General features: G+C 45.9%; 1 protein-coding gene and 1 long non-coding RNA gene across 10 annotated transcripts in view; one reads left to right on the top strand and one right to left on the bottom strand.

Annotated features, from left to right (window-relative positions):
* LOC127003446 (msx2-interacting protein-like) overlaps positions 1-25,676 on the bottom strand; it is a 153,486-nt gene that overhangs the window by 118,299 nt on the left and 9,511 nt on the right. For all 8 annotated transcript variants that reach the window (XM_050870156.1, XM_050870148.1, XM_050870151.1 and 5 more), the window contains exon 2: positions 4,351-4,668. In XM_050870156.1, the coding sequence (XP_050726113.1) occupies positions 4,351-4,668 (318 nt within the window). The remainder of the gene's footprint in view (positions 1-4,350; positions 4,669-25,676) is intronic.
* On the top strand, positions 875-2,568 carry LOC127003450 (uncharacterized). Of its 2 annotated transcripts, none has more exons than XR_007757077.1 (2): positions 875-1,781; positions 1,906-2,568. It is a non-coding gene; the product is annotated as an uncharacterized LOC127003450 (long non-coding RNA). The 2 variants fall into 2 exon arrangements; XR_007757076.1 differs by having other exon boundaries at positions 1,901-2,568.

The following is a 25,676-nucleotide window of genomic DNA, read 5'->3' as shown; positions in this document are numbered from 1 at the left end:
GGGAAAGTGAGCGAGGGAAGAGGAGAAAAAAAGAGACCAACGAAAGGAAGATAAAGCAAAGAAAAATAATACGAAATCACAAATAAATAAGAGAAAAGGAGGAAAGAAAAGAAGAAGAAAGAAAGACTAACGAAAACAATACATAATAAAGAAGAAGAATAACACGCAACTATAAATAAATAGGGTAATAAGTGATAATGAATGATAATAATAATAATAATAATAATAATAATAATAATAATAAACAATAACTGAATAACTGAACCACAAACAACAAGAAAAGTCCCACAATAGAAAATGCAGCAACATGGAAAAGGTAAGACTGACGGGCAGGTGTAATACAGGTAATAAAGGAAGAATAGAAGGCGGCTTAATGAGCTGAGGCGACAGGTGTGCAGGGCAGGTGAGAGAGGGAGAGAGAGAGAGGAGGAGGAAAAAATGATGAAAAACCGCATAAGGAAAGAACGGATAAAACGGAGGAAAGGAGGGAGAAAATAGAACGTGGAGGAAAGGCGGAGGAAAAGGAGGAGGAAAACCAGGAAGGAGGATATAAAGTGGAGGAAAAGAAGAGGAAAAGCAAGAGGAAAGAGGAGGAAAAAGATGAGGAACAGGAAGGAGAGAAAGAAGAAAGGTGAGAAGAGAACCAAAAATAGAGAAATAGGAGGAAGAAAAGAGGAGGAAGAGGAGGAGGAGGAGGAGGAGGAGAAGGAGGAGGAGAAGGAGGAGGTAGAACAGCAGCAGGGTAGCAACAGAATGACACCACCTCCTCCTCCTCCTCCTCCTCCTCCACTTCAAACACCTTCCTTCACCTTCCTCCACTTCACCCAGGCCCTCCACACCACTCCACAAACTACCTCCATTACAACCGCTCTCTCTCAAAAATGTACAGGTAAGATAATGCAAAAAATAAGATAATGAAAGAACAAGAAAATAAAGATATCTTATGATTCATCCTTCAATCTACGTCTATGTCCATCCAGGTATGAAATAATTAACAGGTATTCCAGGTGATGCTTTTTACAGGTGAATGGTTAAGGTATGTCCCAGGTAGCAGTAGTGGCAATAGTAACTCCACCCCCCTCCTCTTTAATTAGTTTTACCCACAGGTACAAAAAAGTATAGAAGAATGAACGAGGTGAGGTGAGGTGGGTCCCAGGAGGGCGGTGATGCATCTTTTTTTTGCAATTAGCATTTCCCAAGGTGACACGAACAGGTAAGGTGGTTATATGTAACCTCACCTGGGGAAAAACCACACTGGTAACCCTTCCTTCCCTTCCCTCGGTTCCCATCCACTCCCCTTCCCCCCCGACACAAAACAGGTATACACAAACACACACACATACGGGAGGGTACACTAACTTGACCCCCCTCCTTCTGTCCCTCACACAAACAAACACAGGGGTACATCAAGGATCCCAGGTGTAAAAGGTAAACACAAACACATATACAAACACACATACATGAGGGTACATGAACCTACCCATCTATACCAGACACAAACAAACAAACAAACACACAAACAAGGTACACCAAAGAATCCAAAAAGGTGTTAGGTAAGGTAAGGTAAAACAAGGTAATGTAACCCATCCCTTTTTCCTTGACACAAACATACACACAAACATATCTGCCACATCAAGGACTCCAGGTGTAAGGTAAGGTAAGGTAAGATAATGTAAGGTAAAACAAGGTAGCTCATCCCTATTTCCTTCCCACAAATACAAACACACACAAACACATACCTGGCACATCAAGGACTCCAGGTGTAAGTTAGGTTAGGTTAGGTAAGGTAAGGTAGGGTAGAGGTAAAACAAGGTAAACCCATCCCAATTTCCCTGCCACAAACATACACACACACAAACATACCTGGCACATCAAGGACTTCAGGTGTAAGTTAGGTTAGGTTAGGTTAGGTTAGATAAGGTAAGGTAAGGTAGGGTAGAGGTAAAACAAGGTAAACCCATCCCAATTTCCCTGCCACAAACATACACACATACAAACATACCTGGCGCATCAAGGTCTCCAGGTGTAAGGTAAGAAAAGTAAGGTAAGATAGGTAGAGGTAAGACAAGTGTTTACCTGACGCAGCACAGTCCGCCTCTCACTTACCTTTTCAACAGCCTCTCCCTTGAAGACTGACCACTCACTTCTTCAGGATCCAACCCCTCTCCCCTCTTCTTCTTATCTCCCTTTTTTCATTCCCCTTTCTCCTCCTCCTCCTCCTCTTCCTCCTCTCACTTCTTTTCACTCGCTCTCACCGTTTCGCTATAGTCACAACGTTAACCGCCTCTTTTATTTTCTCTTTCTCGCTCTCTCGCTCTATCTAGCCGTTGGTCACCTGGTGTTAATTATCCTCCTCCAGCGTCTCTCACCTCCACCTGCACCACCTCTCATCACCGCCAATCTCATCACCACTTCGCGACACTTCGATTCACTACAAGAACGGCGACTGGAGGTGAACTTTTTTTTATATATATTAGAAACAAATGATAAACGTTACACACGATGGAAACGTTCTCAAGCCGAAACGTTTTTTTTTTTTTTTTTTTTTGGCATTATTTTTTTTCACAACACTGATTCACCAACACAACAACGAGAACAAGAACACAAGATTAAGTGGGCGAACGGGCGGTGGCGCTTGTTGTAGTGGTGATTGTGGTGGTGGTGGTGGTGGTGAGGTGGTGGTGGTGGCAACGAGACATCTTGACAGTGGTGGTGGTGACAGTGGTGGTGGTGAGAGCGAAGGGAAAATAGGTGTTGGTGGTGGTATTGGTGGTGGTGGTGGTGGTGGTGAGGGGGTTAAATCCAGAACTTGCTGTACATCCTAAGTGGTGTTGAGTAGTGGTGGTGGTGGTGGTGGTGCTTCAAGGTAAATAATAATCCAAGGTGCATCCATCCTCCAGGTAAGCTGATGATGATGATGATGCATACATGTACACATCAAGTGCTTCTCCTGTAGGTCCCGAGGTGTACATGATAGGCGTACACATCCTCGAGACACACATACACACACACATACACACACAGAGAAAGGCTATTAATTATTATATACGGCAGAAACAACGTAGTAATTGTTTTTTTTTATTCGTTATAAGACACCAGCGCCACCTACACACTTTGCAGCGCACTAAAATGATGTCGACGGTATAGCCACATGTCGACGCTTTGGCGGGTTGGTTGCTAGACACACACAACACCCACCAACCAACACCTTCTTCCCTCCACCTCTCTCTCTCTCTCTCTTTCGCTATCTATCTCAAGGTCTCTCTCTTTCCCTCTCTCTATCTCCTTTCGCTAATGGCTTTTTTTTATTTTTTTATTCGCTCTATTTTAGCCACTGTAGCGAACCGTTCCTGTTGTTGTCGCTGTTGGTATTGTTGTTGTTATCCTGTACTTGTTGTTCTTGGTTGTTGTCGCGTTTTTATTTTATTTTTCTAACACATCACCACTTTTTGGGGCACATTATAAGTCGACACATCACCACACTTAACACACGGACACTTTTCTTTTCCTTTTTCATCACCACTTTATCAACGGAGGGAGGGAGGGAGGGAGGGGGGAGCGGTGGTGGAGAGGGGGGGTGTCCCGGGGTAGGGGGGTCACTTCTCACTGTAGTATAGCTGTAGTAGACTGGCTGGACTGTGCTGCATCACTTATACTTAACACTTATAAGTACTACGCTACAATACAATACACATATGTCTTACCTTCACCTCCATTGCAATCAACACTTACCGTTCACACTAACCTCGATAATAAGCCCCGCCCACTCAGCCCAGCATTCACCAATAAAATTCAGGCCTTTCCCAATATCCACCAGTACGATTCAAGCCTTTCCCAGTGAACACCAATCACAAACAGCCTGAGTTGTCTAGGGGGCATGGCTTCGTGGTGGACTGGCCAATGATATGCACGGAATGAGGAAAAGGGGCGGGGCGAGGGGTGGGGCGTATTTCCTCGAGTTGTGTGGACAGTGTAATTTCCACCTTTGCCACCAGGGGAGTGAGATACAGGTTAAGTGGGACAGGTATCATCCCTCCCTAGGTGACAAGACAGGTGGGCGGGACAGCTAACCAGGTAAGAGGGGTAAGTGAGCCAATTCGTATGCGGGTTCCTTCATTTAGTACTCAGACCAAGGAATAAAAAATATAAACTTGAAAATATAAACTCGGGTATAAGGAAGAAGGTGCTGTTTAACTAATGACCCAATCTTTGATACACCTGAGCTTAAGTTTCCATGGAGTTTATATTATTTTTAGCCCCTGGTGAGTACTAAATGGAGAGGAGTGAGTGCGTACAGACTGGCTGATATACCCTGATGAATCTGAGAGGATAAACATCATTTGTACTCACCCAGAAAACCTTGGGCTGCGCGAGGCGAGTCCAGGGTTGCTTGAGTTGGGTGCTGAGGAAGGCGTGGGTGTGTAGGCGTGGGCGGGGGGCTCACGAAGGTGGTGGATGGGCGGGGTGTACTGCGGGGAGGCGAGGGAGGTCAGGGAGGCCTCGTGGTAAGTGGTTTTGAGGCACCGGTCCTCCAAGCGATTGTCCGCCTTGTGGGCCTTGGCAGCGGCACATATGTCCATGAATGCCACCGTGGCGCACATCCCCTGCCCCCCCTCCTCGCCGCCCACGCCCCCGGGCAGCATCTTGACGCTCTGCACGGGGCCATACCTAAAGGAAAAAGGGAATTATTAGGTTATGTAGTGAGGGATATTTTTTAGTTCCTTCTACTCCTGATTATTTGCCTCTTGCTGCTTTAACTCCTCCTCCTCCTCCTCCTCCTTCTCCTCCTCCTCCTCCTTCTTCTTCTCCTCTAGCTACCCATTTTCATCCCTGTTCTTCTTTTTCTCTTCCTCTTCCTCCTCCTCATATATAGTGATGGATGGAGGACCTTTTTTTGTTTTTTACTACTTACGTATATTACCTCTTCCTCCTCCTCCTCCTCCTCTGCCACACTCCTCCTCCTCATATATATAGAGATGGATATACGAACTTCTTTTTTGCTTTTTACAACTTATACTGCCTCCTCCTCCTCCTCCTCTTCTTCTTCCTCCTCAAGCTACCGATGCCACACTCCTCCTCCTCCTCTGCCTGCTTCTCCTGCTGGTGGCCGTGGCTAGTGCTCGCTGCTGCTGCTGCCGCTGCTTTTCACATCCTGCTATTGATCAGCTTGAGGCCCACCATCACGCACAGGCAGCCACACACACACACACACACACACACACACACACACACACACACACACACACACCGCCACCCGTGCACCTTAATGAGTTCTGTTTCACAATCACGTCACTTGCTAAAAATATTCCCCCCCGGTTCCCCATTGCTCCTCCTCCTCTCTTCTTATTACGTCTGTCTCCCTCTCTTCCCTCTCTCTTACGATCTTTCAACACCTCATCGTTTCTAATTTCCTTCGGTTATATGTCTGTGTGTTTCTTCCATTCTTTCTCTTCTTTTTTCTCACAAACGCGTATATCATTTTATTATTACGAGTGTCTCCCTCTCTTCTAAGCTTTTAACACACTGCTATTTATCTTTCCTTCTGTTTTATGTCTGTCTGTGTCTCTTCCTTTATTTTACTCTGCTTTATCTCACAAACACATACAATCGTTGTTTTTTTTCTCTCAAATGCAGTATACATTTCTTCCTTTTCCTTTTTCCTCTCCTTTACTTTACTTTTCTTTCCTTTTATCTCACAAACATATACAATAGTTCTCTCTCTCTCTCTCTCTCTCTCTCTCTCTCTCTCTGAAATGCATTATACACTTCTCCCTTTTTCCTTTTCCTTTCCTTTGTTTTTCTTTGCTTTTCCTTCCTTTCATACACATCATAATTTCCTTTTTCTCTTTTCCGTTCTCTACAATTCCTTTTACTTTTCACATATATCATCCCTTTTTTCTTCCTTTCCCTTCCCGTTTTCCAAGGTTGCTTTCATCTTTCACTTTACACCATACTTTTTTTTTCCCATTTTCTTTTCAATTCTCTACATCCCTTCCACCTTCCATCTACATCATACATTCTTCCGTTTTACAAGGTTGCTTTTATCTTTCATATTACGCCATATTGTTTTCCCATTTTCCTTTCAATTCTCTACATCCCTTTTCCCTTCCATATACATCATACATTTTTCCCCTTTTCCTTCCGTTTTTCAAGGTTTCTGCACAACTTTCCTGCTAACTTTACACAGCCGGCTGCAACGCTTCCGAGTCTGCAAGTTAGGACGGGTAAACCTATCAATCAATCAGCCAACCGCCCGTCGCTGTCTACCTGCCGTGGCATCCGACAGGTAAGGCCGAAGGAGTGAGACAGGTGTGTGTGTGTGTGTGTGTGTGTGTGTGTGTGTGTGTGTGTGTGTAGTTGTAAGCCTTCAGAATTCCAGCTTTTCCCCAATAAAAACGAAGTACGGTTAGGTATATATGAACTCCCTTTTTAATTTTTTTTTCCACATTCAACATTATATAAAAAAGAAACTTACCCAGTCTAACATCCATACTATCCATGCATCATTTTATTATATCTTCAGTATCTATCATTATCCAAGGCAATTCCAATACAACACTAACACTTTCAGATCTTCCATAACCATAAGACATACATAACATTCTTTTTTTTTCTTATTTACATGCTAGTTTGTCATTATTTAGAGAAGACACGAAGTTACACCCACAATTACCAGTCTTGCATGCCCACAAAATTAAGAAACATTACAGTATTATCATATTTAGTGGTTATTTATATTATTTATCCACTATTAACAGGAACCAAACGCCAATATCCCCCATTTACAGTCGCATGAACTTTCCGCGTCACGTAATGGCACAGGTAAAGTAACTGACACACCTGGGCAGAGAAAAAGAGGCTGGACAGGTAAGGTTGGGGAGGAACGTGTTTGTGTCTACCCGCCTTCCCTTACCGTGTGAGTGTGTGTGTGTGTGTGTGTGTTCAAGGATGAGCAATATGGGAGTTTTATGCGCTTGGACAGGCCAGGGACATCACACACACACACACACACACACACACACACACACACACACACACGGGTAACTGACAGCCCTTAGCAACTCAAGGGCACCGAACGTAATGCAATAGACGAACCGAACACACACACACACACACACACACACACACACACACACACACATACACACACGCACATACACAGGCAGATATCTACGTTTCATGTCTCATAATGTTCAGGGGCAGCGCTCTCTCTCTCTCTCTCTCTCTCTCTCTCTCTCTCTCTCTCTCTCTCTCTCACACAACCTGTGTGTGTGTGTCTCGCATCCTAACACCCACAGAGAGAGAGAGAGAGAGAGAGAGAGAGAGAGAGAGAGAGAGAGAGAGAGAGAGAGAGAGAGAGAGAGAGAGATTAGTTGAGACACGTCCGGCTTTTGGGGTTACAGAACCTCCTCCTCCTCCTCCTCCTCCTCCTTTATCCTCCTCCCAAGTCTCTCCTTCAAGGCCATATATTTGTGAGGTCTAAGTCGGTAACAAGTCTCTCTCTCTCTCTCTCTCTCTCTCTCTCTCTCTCTCTCTCTCTCTCAGACACAAACAGGCGGGGCCGCGGTGTCTTGCCCAAGGGAACAACGCCATCAAAGGGACGCTTAGTAGAGGCAACAACAGCAAGGACAACAACAACAACAACCATCATCAGTAGTAGGACCCTCCCCCCTCCCCCCCTCTCTCCCCACTCCCCCTACCACCACCATTAACAACAACAAAAACAACACAGCCTCTCATTCCCCTTAATAGACCGTCCAAACTATTAAAGCAGAAGCGACTGTGTGTGTGTGTGTGTGTGTGTGTGTGTGTGTGTGTGTGTGTGTGACTGGCTGGGTGGGTGTTTGCGAGAGAGAGAGAGAGAGAGAGAGAGAGAGAGAGAGAGAGAGAGAGAGAGAGAGAGAGAGAGAGAGAGAGAGAGAGAGAGAGAGAGAGAGAGAAATTCAAAACACAGTAAAGGAAGCAGAGCAAAACTGACTGGCGGAGAGAGAGAGAGAGAGAGAGAGAGAGAGAGAGAGAGAGAGAGAGAGAGAGAGAGAGAGAGAGAGAGAGAGAGAGAGAGAGACTGGAGGCGGAGGAACAGGCCAGAGGGGTGCTCACTGCATTGAAGGTCGAACACACACACACACACACACACACACACACACACACACACACACACCAGGTAAAGGTAGGTAGGAAAGCGGAACTCTTCATCCATCCAGGTGGGCACGAAGGTAAGAAGGTAAGGTAGGCAGGAAGGCAGGTAATTCTTCTTTTCCTCTTTTCTCTTCTACCTCCTCCTCCTCCTCCTCCTCTTAAGATACATGAGGGTAACAAAAGCCCCTTGACCCACCCTGCCCACGGGAAAGCCCAGACCACAGACCATACCCAAAGACCACCATCTCAGACCTCATACAGCCCGGTCGGTCCTCGTGGTGGTGACTGGTGATGAAGTGGAGACATGCATCACCATCACCACCATTACCTAATCCCCGTGGTGGTGAAAGGGGAAGCATCACCATTATCACCATCACTTAAAACTTCGTGGTGGTGAAGGGAGTGGAGCATCATCACCACTACCACCATCACCACCACGAGTGTAAATCTAGGCGGCATATCACCATTCAGCACCACCGGAAATGCTATCACCACCAGGGTATCACCGTATCACCACTATCCCTGCAACACCACCGCCAAAAACAACACCACCAGATAGCAACACACTGCGAGTTACCGATCAACACCATAACGGCAACACTAGTACAAGAAAACAACAAAAACATAAAAAATAACGATAATAATAATAATAGTAATAATAATAATAATAATAATGACACCAACCAAAACAAGATTCATCATTATACTGGACACTGCAACACACACACACACACACACACACACACACACACACACACACACACACACACAGGCGGCCGTCCTTGATCCCTGGAGTCAGTCTGGAGTCGGGAGTAAAAGGTAAAAACACAAGAACTAGATTACAGGGAGAGGAGGAAGAGGAGGAGTAGAGGGGGTCGTGGCTAGCAAGGAGGGAGGGAGGCGAACAAGACAAGCAAAAGGAGGAGGAGAAGGAAGAGGAAGAAGAAGAGAAGGAGAAGGAGGAGGAAGAAGAGGCGCTACAAGACCCACACAGACACCCAGGTAACCCCCAGCAGGACAGCAAAGCCCCTGAAATCCCAAGGGAAGAAGAGAGAGCCAGGTAACACGGAGAGAGAGAGAGAGAGAGAGAGAGAGAGAGAGAGAGAGAGAGAGAGAGAGGCAGGGTGAGGGAGGGCAAGAGAGGAAGGTAGGCACAGCAACACCGGCCCCAACATGGCGCCGGACGTGAGAGGCAGGCAGCTCGGGGAGGCAGACCAGGTCGCTGCCGCCGCCGCTGGGTGACGCAGAGGAGCTGGATGGAAAATGTATCAGGCTGAGTCATCAAGGCTTGGAACGGCTGGGAACGGCGGAACGAGGCTGAAAAGGAACGTGTGTGTGTGTGTGTGTGTGTGTGTGTGTGTGTGTGTGTGTGTGTGTGTGTGAGGGAGGCAGGCAGCTGTGAGTGGCCGGTTATAAGCAAGGGTAGGGTAGGGTGGGTGAGGGCTGGGATAGGAGAGGAGAGGTTTGGGCAAGAGCGAGAGAGAGAGGGGAGTGTGTGAGTGAGTGAGGGCAGGGCGAGGTAAGGGAAGGGAAGGCCGTGTGTGTGTGTGTGTGTGTGTGTGCCGCTCCCTCCCTTCCCTCCACGATTCAAAAAGGAGCACATGAGAGGGAGGGAAGCAGCGGGTGGTGGTGGAGAGAGAGAGGGAGAGGGACTGGAGAGAACTGGTGATGGTGGTGGTGGTGGTGGTGAGGCAGTGGTGATGATGGTGAGGCAGTGATGGTGGTGGTGGCAGCTGGGCGCAAGAGAAGGACGGGCGGTCTGTAGGTAGCCGCCCCTCGCCTCGCCGCCCCTTCCCTTCATCCCCTTCCCCCTTCCCCCCCCTGGGCCGCGGCTGTATCCATGCCACCACCTTCACCACCACCACCAGGGCCAGCTGCGTCGTCGCCAGCTTGACGGGTTCAGCTGCACGCGTTCCTGCACTCGTCTGTTTTTTTTTTCTTTTCTTTTTTTCTGGCGAAGGTGTGTGTGTGAGAGACGGGTTAGATGAGGGTGACACACACACACACACACACACACACAGCAGGGCAGTATTTATAGGCATCACCACCATCATCGTCTTCTACGCGGACACACCTATACACACCACCACCACCACCATCACCATCATCACCGCTCCTCCTCCTCCTCCTCTTCTTCCTCTCCTGCTGCGGCTGCTCACACGCCTCTTAAAGCACCGCTGACCACCACCACCACCACCACCACTCTAGACAGCACAGTATGGATTATCCCCACCACCACCACCACCTTCACCTCCACCACCACCACCATCACCTCCACTCTTATTTCTCCTCCTCCTGCTGGCTCTTCCTTCCCTTCCTTCCTCCCTCGCTCAATCACGGTGCCATAGACGTCTTCCCTCCTCCCCTCCTCCTCCTCCTCTTCTTCCTCCTCCTCCTCCTCATCATCATATATCATCCGCAATCCCAATCTAAAGTAATGAACCCAATCTATAAAACGACAACAACAGCAATGATAACAACAACAGTAACCACAACATCAACATCAACACACACACACACACACACACACACACACACACACACAGGTCTAATTTACGATCAAAATACATCCTCATGTAAACATCTGACGCACACCAATATATCCTTGTCTCGTATTATTTTTTTTTTTACCTCCTCCTCCTCCTCCTTCTCTTCCTCCTGATCAAGTAGCTGCCACAGGAGGAAGACGGCTTATAACAACGCATATCTAGCTGAACAGGAGGAGGAGGAGGAGGAGGAGGAGGAGGCCATTAAGTGAGGTGGTGTAGAGAAGGGAGGAGCAGGAAGAGGAGGATGGGTTATGAAAAGAAGAACCCATCTTACACGCCCTTCCTCTCCTCTTCTTCCCCCTCCTCCTCCTCCTCCTCCTCCTCATGTACGCTTCCTAACACTTACATAACACAAAAAAACAATCACTGTCGCCCTGCACATGAACAAACCAAGTCGAATCCAACCTAAACAAAGGGGAGAAGGAAGGGAAAACAAGGAAAAAACAGTAAAGGAAAGGAGGGGAGAAAAAAAACTGACACACACACACACACACACACACACACTCATGTAAACAAAGACGAATATTAACGAGGGAAATGGAGCGAAGAATGAGAGTAATAAGAGGAGGAGGGGGAGGAGGAGTGATGCATAAGGACGTAACATGAGGAGGAGGAGGAGGAGATTAATGTAAGTGGAGGAGGAGGAGGAGGAGGAAGGAAGGAAGTGACAGATAAGACAAAAGCAACAGGAAAAGAACAATAACAACAATAACAATAATAAAAATAACTGCAATACATTCATTTCTGTCACGGGAAAGTCCCTTCATAAATATATTAATAAACACTCCCTTTCCTTTCCCTTCCTCTTCCTTCATTCTGACAGGCCAAACCCTCCTTCCCTTCCCTTGATTCCTCTCTCCCTCCCTGCCAATCCATCACCCTTACATCACAACATCCAATCCATAATAAGAAGGGGGGGAAGAGGGAAAGAGGAAGAGGATTTGGAAGAATGGTATGGAAGTGAAATAAAAAGAAGGGAAAAGGATTAGAAAAGGGAAAAAAGGAAAGGGCTGAAAGGAAGGGAAACGAAGGATGAGGAAACAGGAGGAAGTAGAAAAGGAAAAAAGGTAAGAAAGTAGAAAAGAAATAACGGAAAAGAAGGAAATAGGAAGAAGGAAAACGAAGGGAAAGTAACAACGAAAACCCTATTAATAGTTACAACACAATTACGTTCATGTCCATACAAGCAACACAAGTACAGGACCCATACACATTCCCATCACTAACCGCCCCATAGACGGAAGGGAAACGAAGTGAAGGGAAGATAATGAAGAAAAAAAACATTTCAACAAGCACCCGTTCATGTCCTTACAAGCTACACAAGTACAGGACTCATACATGTTCCCATCACTAACCGCCCCATAGAAGGAAGGGAAACGAAGGGAAGGGCGCGCATGAAGGGCATCCGAGAGGTGAGGCAGAGGTCAAGGAAGGAGGTGAAGGGCATAGCAATGGTTCCCTTCATAAAACAGCACGCATAATGGAAGCGGAGAGAGAGAGAGAGAGAGAGAGAGAGAGAGAGAGAGAGAGAGAGAGAGAGAGAGAGAAACTAAAGCTGAGCATACTGAAGGTGGTGCAGGGAGGTGTGTGTGTGTGTGTGTTCCCTTCAACCCGCAGTTACGCCGGCCGGGCAAGCAAGGAAGGGAAGAGGAAGAGGAGGAGGAGGAGGAGGGCTAAAAGGCAATGGGTACATCTACATTACACAATAGAGGGAAGGATAAAATGGATACAACAGATGCAGGTGTGTGTGTGTGTGTGTGTTGGTGTGCATGTTCCCATCAACCTTAGTGCGCCATGCAGAGAGAAGAGGAGGAAGAAGAGGAAGTATGAGTGTGTTCCCTTCATTACATAAGAGGAGGAGGAAATGAAAAGATAGGTGAACCATAGATAAGTGTGTGTATGTGTGTGTGTGTGTGTGTGTGTGAAGACGTACCACACAGATCCATTTCAAGCCTTACATAAGACACGAGACAGACAAACAGATGGAAGGGAAGGGAAGGGAAGGGGCAGTAGGTTATGTGACGATTGCATTCCCTTCACACTTACATCAGAGAGAGAGAGAGAGAGAGAGAGAGAGAGAGAGAGAGAGAGAGAGAGCATTCCCTTCATTGCACCCTAACAACGAGAATCATCAGGAGAGAGAGGGGAGGAAGAGAGAGGAAGGGAAGAGAAGAGAAAGGATGAAGAGGGACAAGGAAAAAAGAAGAAACGTAACCATAGACGCAAAAACTATCATCCAGAGCAGAAAAAAGGAGGAGGAGGAGGAGGAAGGAGGATGCAAATATAGCCCCTTCAACCCTTCAATCCGCTAGGTCGAGCAGGAGGAGGAGGAGGAGGAATGGGGCATGAATGTACAATCTCTCCTCCCTTTCCCCTCCTCCTCCTCCTCCTTGCCCGCTATCACCGACCAGCCATCCCAGCGCTCCAATAGAGGGCGTTGGGGCAAGATAGTGCTATGTTGAGCGATGACGTCATGCTAATACTCCTCCTCCTCCTCTTCTTCCTCTTCCTTCTACTTGCTCGCTCTCTCCCTCTCTGTAATCTAGTCTTCCTCCTCCTCCCTCTCCTACTACTACTATTACTGTTACTATTCTCTCTCTCTCTCTCTCTCTCTCTCTCTCTCTCTCTCAGCACCGCATAATAGGCCAAAGAAGAGACGTTTGTTTGCCTCCCTCCCTGCTTGCTTTCCTCTCCTCCCTCGCAAGACTAATAGCCAGTGAATGCAGGAAGGAAAGATAAGAAAAGAAGGACCTAAGAAAATGGTGTGTGTGGGAGGTGAGGGAAAGTGTGTTAGGGATGGTGAGGTGAGGTGAGGGAGGCTGTGAAGTAGAAGACAAGAAGCGTAGATAAAGATAGGGAACGGAGAAATGAAGAAATAGAAGAGAGGAAAGAGTTCGAAGGGAGAAATATGGAAAGGCCAGACGAGGAAGGAAATGATGAAAGGAAGAGAAGGAAATAGAGATAGAAAGGAGAGAAAGAAGGTGAGATAAGACTGCAAAACAACCCTTCCTCTTTCCTTTATCCCTACCACAATTACCTTTCCCTTCCCCATACCTTCCCTTACTATCACCCTTTCCCTCTACCTTCCCTCTCATTTGCCCCTTCCTACCCTTTCCCCAACCACCACCAATCCCTCCTTCAACCCTCTCCTCTACCCCCTCTACTTCCCTTCCTACCCTTTCCCCAACCACCACCAATCCCTTCTTCAACCCTCTCCTCTACCCCCTCTACTTCCCTTCCCCCTACAACTACCCGCTCCATCCCCCTTCCTTCCCTTACCCCATCCTCCCCTTCCTTCCTCATCCCCCCCTTCACCATCCTGGCCTGCGGGGGCGGCGGCTAGTACAGGGCCTGCTTCCTCGAACCTGCCTCAGCCAACGTGTTCCCGCCAACCAACCTACGCCCTGCCGAGAAACCTGCCGTTAACCTGCCCCGCTCAGGTGGTAAGGGGGAAGGGGGAGAGAGAGAACTGGACTCGTCTGGCTGTGTGTGTGTGTGTGTGTGTGTGTGTGTGTGTGTGACCTGTTCTACCTATCCACTCCAGCATCCCTCCTCCTCCTCCTATTTCTCATTTCCTCCAGTCCTCCTCCTCCTCCTCCTCCTCCCTAGTAATCTCTCTCTCTCTCTCTCTCTCATCCATCTTCGCCGTCGTTCATAAGCAAGACTGGACAGCTTTGGCGGGAAAAATGTGAAAAAAGTGGAGAGAGAGAGAGAGAGAGAGAGAGAGAGAGAGAGAGAGAGAGTCACCAGACCTCTCTCTCTCTCTCTCTCTCTCTCTCTCTCTCTCTCTCCGTATCTAATCTTCACTTATCACACCTGGCTGCAAGTGAACCCAGGCCAAACTACTACTACTACTACCACTACTACTAATACCACGATCACCATCAATACAACAACAACAACAACAGTAATCTAACTCGTTCCAACTTGCAGCATCATGAGAGAGAGAGAGAGAGAGAGAGAGAGAGAGAGAGAGAGGCGAAAAATGGCCGTTCTCGCAGAGGGGAAACGGGATAAATATATGACTGTAAACACACACACACACACACACACACACACACACACACACACACACACACACACACACACAGAGCATTATAAGACCCGTGCATTATTTACCAGAGGACAAAATAAAGAGTACTTGTGAAGAACTGAGGAAATATGAGCATGAGGAGAATGCAGAATAGGGAAACAAATGATATCACGAACAAGAGGGGGAAGGAAGAAAGGAAGGAAGGATAAGGAAACAGTGACAAAGATGGAGATAGTACGTGACAAGAGGAGGAGAATAATGGAGGATACAGAAGAAAAAAAAAATATAGAAATAGTAATGGAAGAAAAGAACATGAAGAGGATGGAAGAGAGTGAAGAAAATACTAAGAAGAAAAAGTAGAAGTAGAAATCAAAGAAGAAGAAAAAGAAGAGGAAGAGGAAGAAGAGCAACAACAACAAGAAGAGAAGTAAGAAGCAAGACAGTCGCGTGGCGGTGGAGGTGGAGGTGGAGGTGGAGGACTCGTACTGGTGGTGGTGGTGGTGGTGGTAGCAAGCGCTTTCACCAGGCGAGCCAACCAGGGCACAGGCTGAAAGTGTGGCTTGTTGGAGGCCTTTGTGGCGGTGACTCTGGCCTGGAGGGGGTGTGGGGGAGGGGGGGGAAGAGGAGGAGGAGGAGGTCAAAGGGGAGGAGGGGGGAGAAGGGGAGTAGGAAAGAATAAGAAGAGGTGGGGGGGTGGGGTCAGTCTAGGAGGGAGGGGAGGGGGTGAAAGGGGGGTTATAGGGACATGGGGGGAGGAAGGGGAAGGGGGGGGGTTGGGGAGCAGAACTTAGGGGTGAAATTGAGGTTTTTGGTAAGGGGAAAGGGAGGCTGTGACTAAGGGATGAGAAGTAAAGGGTTGAGGGGAAGTTAGGGAGGGTTAGGTAAGGGAAAAAGGGGGCGGGGGGGTTGTAGGTAAAGGGAGTAAGTGATTGGGGTAAGATAAGTGTTGGGTAAAGGGAATAGGGAGCCTGTGCTAAGGGAGGAGAGGTGAGGGGTTGAGGTGAAGTTAGGGAGGGTTAGGTAAGGGGAAGGGAGGTCGTAGGTAAAGGGAGGTTTGAGTAAGGGAAGGAGTAAGTGATTGGGGTAAGGGAATAGGGAGGCTGTGACTAAGGGAGGAGAGGTAAGGAAGAGGTTATGAGGTGAGTTAAAGGAATGGGTAAGAGAGAGGAGGATTGTAGGTAAAGGCTAAGTAAGAGGTTGGGGTAGGACACGTGTTGGGTAAGGGAGGAGAGGTAAGAGCGGTTATAAGGTAAGTTAAGGGAATGGGTAAGATAAAGGGAGAAAGTATGGGTTTAGGCCGTAAGGGGTAAGCTACATATGTTGGGGTAGGTTGAAGGGGTTAGAAGGTGAAGGAAAGTACGTGAGGTTGAGGTAGGCGAGTAAGGGAAGGAGACAGAGCTGTTTGATCATATGTATGTTTGGTGGGTTTTTTTAAGGTATGAAGGTTGTGGAAGGCTATATAATGTGTTTGGTAGGGATAAAAGAAAGAATTGTTGTTGAAGAATAAGGGAAGAAGTTAGCTATGTTTGTTTGTTTGTGTGTTTGAAAGGGGTAAGTGAAGAAGCTATGTTTGTATGTAAGAATGTTTGTATCCTGTGTTTTGGTAGGATATGAAGGTTGTGGAAGCGTAAGTAATGTGTTTGGTGTGGGTAGGAACAAGGGTTGAAATAGAAAAGTAAAAGAGTTATCTCATTAAAGTTGTTTGTCTGTTTGTTGGGTATGAAAGTTGAGGAAGGATAGACGTGTTTGGTAGGGGTCGAACCAAGGGCAGATACGTGTTTGACAGGGGGGAAACGGAAGGTTGGTAAAGGGTTGTGCAATAGGGGAGGACAAGGAGGAAAAGAATGAGAGTCCAGGACGCTGAAACGTTTTGAGAGGGAGAGGAGGGAGGAAGGCATGAAGGGGAGGATTATATGAGGGAGAGGAAGGGGAAGATGGGGACGATTAGGGAAGGGCAGGATTGTGCACACGTAAACACAGAAAAAAAAAACGAACACACACACACACACACACGCACCATCATCATCATTTTTATCTTATCGTGTTTAGAGGCGTGTGTGACTGCCATAAGAGGGGAGGAGAGGGAGAGGAAGGGGAGGAGAGGGAGAGGAAGGGGATGAAAGGGGGGAGGGGAGAAAGGGCTTTGTCGGGAGGCACTGATAGCAAGATGACTGACTGACTGACTGACTGGAGGGATTTGAAGGAATGGGGGAAGAGATTGGGAAGGGGTTATGAGACTGGCTGGCTGACTGATATCCTGAAAGGGTTGGAAGAGAATGGAGAGAGGGAGAGAATACGTATACATTAACTAACTGAAGAGATAAAACAATATGACTGACTAACTGGTGAAGAGGGGAAGAAAAGGGGGTTATGACTGACTGACTGATGGACTGAAGGGAATGGAAAGAGGGAAAAAAAAATACATCAACAGACTGACGGAAGAAGGGGTAAAGTGACTGAATTGACTGACTGACTGACTGGTGAAGTTGGATAGAGGTAGAAGAGGAGGGAATACAGTTTCAATCAGTAATGGAAAGACAGAGGTTGATAGGTGGTTAGATGATAGGCAGGCACTCAGGAAATTGCTTTTTTTTTTAGGTGTTATCAATCTGAGTGCTAGTGTTTGTGATGATTGTAGTAGTAGTAGTAGTAGTAGTAGTAGTAGAAAAACATCACTACAGTCGTAATCATTACTACTAAAACAAAAGTACTCCATTCTCCTCCCCAAATCATTCATAACCAAAAACTTCCTTCATACAAACATACATCAGCCTAATCATTGTAAGTTAACGTTATTTCACCTTAAGTTATATGTTCAGCTTGTTATTCCCTTCAGCTTGTACATCAAATCATTACATACTCCACTGAAGAAACGTTTAGGAATATAACGAAGGGAAGGACAAAATAAAGTGAAGAAATGTGTGAGAATATACTGAAGGTGAAGCAGTGGCCACGTGTAGTCCCACGAGCCAGGCGTTGGAAGAAAGGTATTTGTACAGGAAAGCTTAGTGATGTCAAAGAGAGAGAGAGAGAGAGAGAGAGAGAGAGAGAGAGAGAGAGAGAGAGAGATTCATAAAGCTCTCAAATCTTGCTGCCGATCTACACACACACACACACACACACACACACACACACAAAGGCACTTCAAAACTCACTCCCACGGTTGGAAATTTTAAAATGGTGGAGTTGATACTTTAACGGCAAATCTAACGCCTGCTTGGTGTGTGTGTGTGTGTGTGTGTGTGTGAGGGAGGAGAACGTTCAGCCAGCCAGACAACACACACACACACACACACACACACACACACCGAGACATAATAAGAGCTTAGTCACCATTAATCCCACAATAAGTAAATGCAGAAACACGGATGCAATGTTACGTACTGGTTACCTTGGACAAGCAAGATGATAATTACTGCTAGGCCATTGAGGAAGAGGAGGAGGAGGAGGAGGAGGAGTAATCAAAACAACAAACAAGGAAGAGAACGAAGGACAGAATAGAGAAAGAAAAGTATAAGAGAAAGCAAAAAGGGTGAGAAAAGAAGATAAAATAAAGATGTAGATAAAACCAGCAGCTAGAGAGAGAGAGAGAGAGAGAGAGAGAGAGAGGATGAAGGGATGAGGGTAGGAAGGTAAGGGAGTCTGACTGGCTGACTGGTGATGACGGTCGTGATGGTGATGATGGTGGTGGTGTCCGGCACCGGCACCACCACCACCACCACAGCGAGTTAAGAGAGATGACGCACCACCATGTGACGCGGACAGCCCACCCATGCCTCCCTCCTCCACCCAGCCTCCACCCACTTCCACCCAGCCTGCCAGCCGCGCTTACGACACCCCCAAGGTTACTCAAGTCCAGGTACCGCCCCCAGAGAGAGAGAGAGAGAGAGAGAGAGAGAGAGAGAGAGAAACTCAAAACGTAGGACATCCAACGGTGGTGTTACTGGCTGACAAGGAGAGAGAGAGAGAGAGAGAGAGAGAGAGAGAGAGAGAGAGAGGGGGGGGGGGAGGAGGTCGTAAGTCACACAAGAAACAGTTGGAACGTCGCCACACACACACACACACACACATTTACAAGGCTTCCTACCTACCACCACCACTGCCGCCTGCCTCCCTCACTACCTGCTTGCTTGCCTGCCTGCCTGCTAGTTCTCTTGACCTCTTAACGGTAAAGGGTGACAAGGATCAGATCTAATTATCCATGCTTTATACGTGTAAGGCTTCTCCTCCTCCTCCCTCTTCCTCCTTCTCCGACAACGAAAGCCATTTGTTAACCCAAGCGGTCGAAAAACGAAGTAACGTTAGATAAACTCGCTCAGAATCACAGGCAAGAAATGTTCAATGATAGTCGAGTTTAATGGAAGGGAAAATCAACAGTTTAACCGAGGCAGAGGCATAACCAGAACTAGGCAGACAATGAGACAGGCAAAAAGGAAGAGAGTAAGTACGCAGTCAGTCATTGTTGTTGTTGTTGTTGTTGTTGCTCCTTCACGTGATTATAAACAGGAGGGGAGAGGAGGTCCTTGCTCTCTCTCTTCGCATGTTCGGTTCGTCAGCCAACCATCACCATATGGCTGTGGAAGTTGACTGACTGACTGGTTGCTAACTGGCTGACAGACTGAGTGGATGACGGTGACTTCATGCATTCACCACCGTGACGCTTGCAACGGTATGCTGTCACCATTACCAACTCTGCTTGGTGATGAGTGGGAGTCTTTGTGTGTTGAAGTCTTGAATCTCCTCCACAAAGGCTGCTGTGAGTGTGTTCCTTGTCTTGGTGTTGAAAAAAGGAAAGCTAAAAGGTGCATCTTGTCAACAGAGGAACATAAACCCAATATCGTATACTGCAGTCTTTCTTGTTTTGGTGATGGAACAAAGGAAGGTAGAAAGTTAGAAGCTGCATCTATTCAACAAAAAAGTGTAGAGTTGGGAAGCTAAACGGTGCAGCCAGTCAACAGAGGAACATAAGCGCAATATCTCATACCGTAATCTTTCTTGTATTTGTGATAGAACAAAGGGAAGACAGAAGATGCATACAGTTAACTAAAGAGTATTCACTTAATATCCTATACCGCTGTCTTGGTGATTAAACAAGGGAAGTCAAAAGGTGAACATAGTAAACAAAAGAAGAGAAACGTAATATCCTGTACCGTAATCTTTATTTGGGAGATAAAACAAAGGGAAACCAGAGAGTGCATCTAGACTTAATATTAGTGAAAAAAACAAGGGAAACTAAAAGGTGCACATAATAAACAAAAGAACAAACTTAATATCCTGTACCGTAATCTTTCTTATTTGGGAGATAAAACAAAGGGAAACCAGAAAGTGCACCTAGTCTAAACATTAGTGAGAAAACAAGGGAAACCAAAAAGTGCACCTAGTCTTAACATTAGTGAGAAAACAAGGGAAACTAGAAGGTGCACATAAACAAAAGAACAAACTTAATATCCTGTACCGTAATCCTTCTTATTTGGGAGATAAAACAAAGAGAAACCAGAGGGTGCATCTAGACGTATAATTAGTGAGAAAACGAGAGGCCAGAGGGTCGTCAACAAAAGAACATGTACCGTAGTCTTTCTTGTTTTGGACGAATAACAAAGGACGGTTTAGCATGTGCAGTAAGACCGAACCGAAGTATACATTCATTAATTCCCGCTCCTACGCCGCAATAGAAACTTTCCCTTCATGGTGATACAGCAACGGAAACTAGAAGGCATGCTTGTCTCCAGAGCACACAATGAACGATATATATACTGCATGATTTAACGGGAAAGCTCAGTCAACACGTTTCAGTAATCATGATGTATTTTTGTATTTTTTTGTTCCCATTTCTTTCATTGTTCTGGTATGTGAGACTTCCTGCCTGTGTCTGTCTGTCTGTCTTTCTATCATGGAGTTCTGTTTCTCTTTCCTTCTCATCCTCCTTGAGTTGAGTGGATTGACCTATGTGAGACTGACAAAACACACACACACACACACACACACGGAAGATATTCATGACTAAACCTAACCATTGCCGTCAGCTGGAAATGGTTAGTTACCACACACACACACACACACACACACACGACGCCATTCACACATACACACACTTAACAAGCCTCACTCCTAACAAGCAAGGATGAGGAAGGCAATTTTGCAGCATCAAGCCTCATGTTCTTCCTCTTTCACCACCCATCACCCGCCCTCTGCATACTAATCTTTTCCTAGAGTATGAATGTGTGTTTGTCAGCTGCTTAGTAAGAGACGAGACGGTATGGATTGAATGAGTGCACGAGTACTCCACACACACACCCACACACTTTCCTATTTACCCTTCACCGTGTGGCTGTATTTGACTAAATACCACCACATGACTTACTAAACGACGCTAGGAAACAGTCAGCCAACCAGTCAGTCAACCAGCCAGTCAGCTTGCCACACTACCAGCTTAGAAACATTCAACCAGTCAGCTAACTAACCTATTTACCAGTTAGCTTGCCACACTACCAATCAGCCTGAGATTCAACCAATCAGCAAATCGTCAACCATCCAACCAGTCAGTCGGTCAGTCAAGATGCTCAACCACACAGCAAATCGTCGACCATCCTACCAGTCAACCTATCATTCAGTCAGTCAACCAACCTACCAGTCAGCCAGTCACCGCCCTGGCTTAGAGCTCCCTCGGTCCATGACTACACCCATTGAACCAGCCACGCCTGCTACAGTAAGTCTCTCTCTCTCTCTCTCTCTCTCTCTCTCTCTCTCTCTCTTCGTGGCGGCCATCTGTTCGTTCGCCATCGCATGCTAGCCCCCACCAGCACCACCGCCGCCGCCGCCCCTGCAGTATAGTGTGTGTGTGTATACCTAGGAAAAGTATACACATCAGCTATTCCCCCCCTTCCCCCTACCCCCCCGGCGTGTGTGCTCCTGAACGGAAACTTACACAAAAAAGCAAACAGTTGGGGCGTAGAGAGAGAGAGAGAGAGAAAGAGAGAGAGAGAGAGGGGTAAGGCAGGGTGGAGGCAAGGCAAGGCTCCCCGGCCAAGTTTGGGAGTGCTGGTGTGTGTGTGTGTGTGTGTGAGAGAGAGAGAGAGAGAGAGAGAGAGAGAGAGAGAGAGACTTGGCCAGCATTGACAACAGTAGTAGTAGTAGTAGTAGTAGCAGCAGAACCACCTCTGAGCAGGAAAAAGAGGCCACCAGTAGAAGTAGTAATAGTAGTAGTGGTAGTGGTATTGGTGGTGGTAGTGGTCGTGATGGTGATGGTGGTATTTTTTACGTGGCAATATTTGGCGTACACACACACACCCGGCTATCCCCTCACACACACACACACACACCTCCTCTCCCTCTCTCCCCCTCCTCACATCCCCCCAGGCCAGGCGCTGGAGGGAGGGAGAAGAGGAGGGAAGACGCCAGCCAGCACCACCACCATCACCACCTTTCTCTTCGCCTCCTCCACAACGTACGATTCTCAACTCAACAACCTCACACAACGAAATGGAAGCGGCCACACACTTATAACTCCCCTGGATACATGTTTTAAGGGGTGAAATAAGGTCTGGAGGTGTGTGGTGTCAGGGGGGAAGGGACTGGGTGGCAGGAGAAATAATATTCATCCCACGGCCCGGCAACCGACCGTCACATCGATACCGGTAGCCTCGCGCCGGGCCCCGCTCTAGCCTCGCACAGGGGGTGTACTTTATACTCTCTCGCACACACCTTCCCTTCCCTATTTATTACGTTTTACTTCATCCACACCTCCTGCCGCCTTTACACAGCCTCTCACACCTTCCACATGTCGTACTGAGGATGTGGCTAACGTTTTTTTAATCTGGGTTTTGTTAGTTTGTTAGTTAGTCTGTTTTGAGGGGGTTTATAAGACATCTTTTTTTTTCTCTAATATATGTTGCCTTATACATCATACACAGCCTCTGATATCTTTCACATATCGTACTGAGGATGTGGTTGATGTGTTTTTCGTTTGGGTTTTGTTAGTTTGGTAGTTAGTCTATTTCTTTGGGTTATGAGACAGCATATTCATCTTTTTTTCCTCTGCTATATATTAACATACATCATACAGCCTCTCACATATCATAATGAGTTGTTAGTTGGTGTGTTTCCATCTGGGTTTTGTTAGTTTATTGGTTATGTAAGTGTAGGTTATATTTTGGTTTATAAGACGCACCATATACCAATAGACATTTTTTTTCTACCTTATATCACTTTTCACTTCACACACAGCAAATACACATCACACACAGCCTCTCATATGTTAGTTGATGTATACAGTATCTTGAAGGTTTAGTTAGTATAGCAAGAATTTAGGGTATAAGACACATCAATCACATTTATACACACACACACACACACACACCTACCACAAGCCTATATTCTCTTTTCCTTCATACACACCTATACAGACTCCCCTACACAGCCTCAAATACCTTCTACACCATACACTTCCATGCTAGTTGATGTATATTCCATGTGGGTTTAGTTAGCACCCGAATTCTCGTTTATAAGGCGCATAACGGCATGGTGAGTGATATACGGACGAATTAACATAACGAAATCATCTGTACTGAGCTTCCATACTTCATCGACGTGCTCAGTCATCTCCAGCAGTGACAATAGAGTAGACTGAAGGACACTGATATTACGATACATACAAGCTAGAGACACACACACACACACACACACACACACACACAGACAGACATATGCAGTCGAGAAGTGCGACTTATTTTTGCAGCTACGACGAACGTCTGAATAACTTCCTCATTGATTTGCTGTAACCTTGTTGTTTTTGCTCTTTACAAAGTGTTCAGATTCTCTTATGTATATGTTGCTATTAGATTAGTTCAGAATTAATGGATGATTTGAGTATGGATGAGGAGGATGAGAGAATGGTTATAGGAAAACTAATGTAATGTCGATAGATAAAAAGGATAGGACGGGAAAGGAAATAGTGAGAAGCCATTTTGAAGGTAACGTTTGAGTATACTGAACTTCTCTCTCTCTCTCTCTCTCTCTCTCTCTCTCTCTCTCTCTCTCTCTCTCACACACACACACACGTTAAAAAGAGAACTAATTTGGTGATTACGCAACCCTTCCCTGATCTACACTATATACATCCCGTGTGTTGTGGAGAGCCAGCAGCCAGCCCTGTGTGTGTGCGTGTGTGTGTGTGTGGCGGAGGTGAAGTGGTTCCACGTCATGGCGGGAGGAGTGTGACCCGACAGAGCTGCCGCCTCACCCTGCCCCCCCTTACCCCTCCTCGCCCCCCTCGCACCCCATCCCGTCCCTACCTCCTCCATCAGTACTTTCCAACACACACACACACACACACACACGGGGCGATGTAACAGTATACTTGAAATGATTCGTTATCAAACTTACATTATCCCAATACATAAAGAAGTGGAATTATCGTTATTTTTTTGCGTGGCTCTCAGGAAATGTCGAGAAAACGGTACTTTTACTGAGGTTATGTTTCCTTCTCTCAGCACACTTCTTTAGTAGGTACTTGTATATACATATCACCGTACTCATAATATTCCTTTATATTTATGCTAACACGATGCTGACCCAATATCATCATCAACAACAACAACAGCCAGAGACCAAAAAAAGACTATATAGCTATAGAAACGATACCAAACCTCACATACTTGAAATTTCTTATATTTTAAACAAAAATACAAACAAGATTCAGTAGACGAAATGGGGAAGAAAATAAAAGTACGAAACAACACAAATAACGAAGGTATAACTCCATCACACACACACACACACACACACACACACAGCACCACACAACCCCCACTCAAAAAAAAAAAAGCTATTTACATTGAATTTAGATAGAAATAGAAGTAGTATAAATGGTGCTCGCTCTCTCTCTCTCTCTCTAATATGACCCCCAGCAGCAGCAGTATGACCAGATTACAGAAGCCATGACGGTTATCGACGCATGGAACTGAACTCAACTCTGCACTACCACCAACACCAAGAACATTACCATATACCAATGTGTAGTATTCTCTTCCTCTCTCTCTGAAAATACCCCACGCATATATTTTTCCTCTTAGCATCAAAATATATATTCACACAATCAGATAGCAACAATGTCCATCTTTCCACAATACGAAATTCTACACACAACATATATACGATTAACAAATGCCATTCGTCCCACAAAAATTAAATAAAAGACTTAATATATAAATCCTATCGGTAATATCTGCTTCTCAACTCTCCAAAATACAACTGAAAGGCTAGAAACGTGAATAAACAAGGATACGAGAGCAAATAAAATAAAGAATGATGGCATAATAAGACAAGCACATCAAAATATCAGGAAGAAACACATATAGCAGCCCGCAAAAAATACAACTGAATGTTACTTGCTAGGATAGAAACGAAAATAATGGGACGAGAGAGAAAGCAAAATGGAAAACGATGGAATAATAAAATAAAAATAAAACACCACCAAGAAACACAATTAGCATTATACAAACAAATTAAAACAGATCATAAAAAAAGGTAATAGGAACACTAGCTTTAGAAACGAAAATAAACGAGACAAGAGAAAACAAAGAGAAAAACGATGAAATATAAAACAAAAACATGAACACACCATCAAGAAAACACTAAGCAAGGTACAAACATAATGAACACAGATTAACATAGCTGATAGGAACACTGGCGGGCTTCATCTTTCTAAAACCAATCTCATAACACACGATCATGATTACGCAAGCCAAGATTAATGAATTAAGGTCACAGGTATACAAAAAAGAAAGACAATGACGCAATAAGAATGACGACGCCATGTAAATCCAGGCAGGCATTAATACATAGATAATAGCGAACCATATAAGGACATACGTGAGATGCAAGACTATGGAGTGACAAGGGGTGGAAGAAGTGAAGAGAAAAATAAGAATGTGGAGGTAGAGGAAACTGAAGGAAAA

The sequence above is a fragment of the Eriocheir sinensis genome, chromosome 25 (genome assembly GCF_024679095.1).
Source record: "Eriocheir sinensis breed Jianghai 21 chromosome 25, ASM2467909v1, whole genome shotgun sequence".
Taxonomy (NCBI): Eukaryota; Metazoa; Arthropoda; class Malacostraca; order Decapoda; family Varunidae; genus Eriocheir; species Eriocheir sinensis.
Note: the sequence above shows the minus strand (reverse complement) of the source record. Positions and strands in the feature narration are given on the sequence as shown.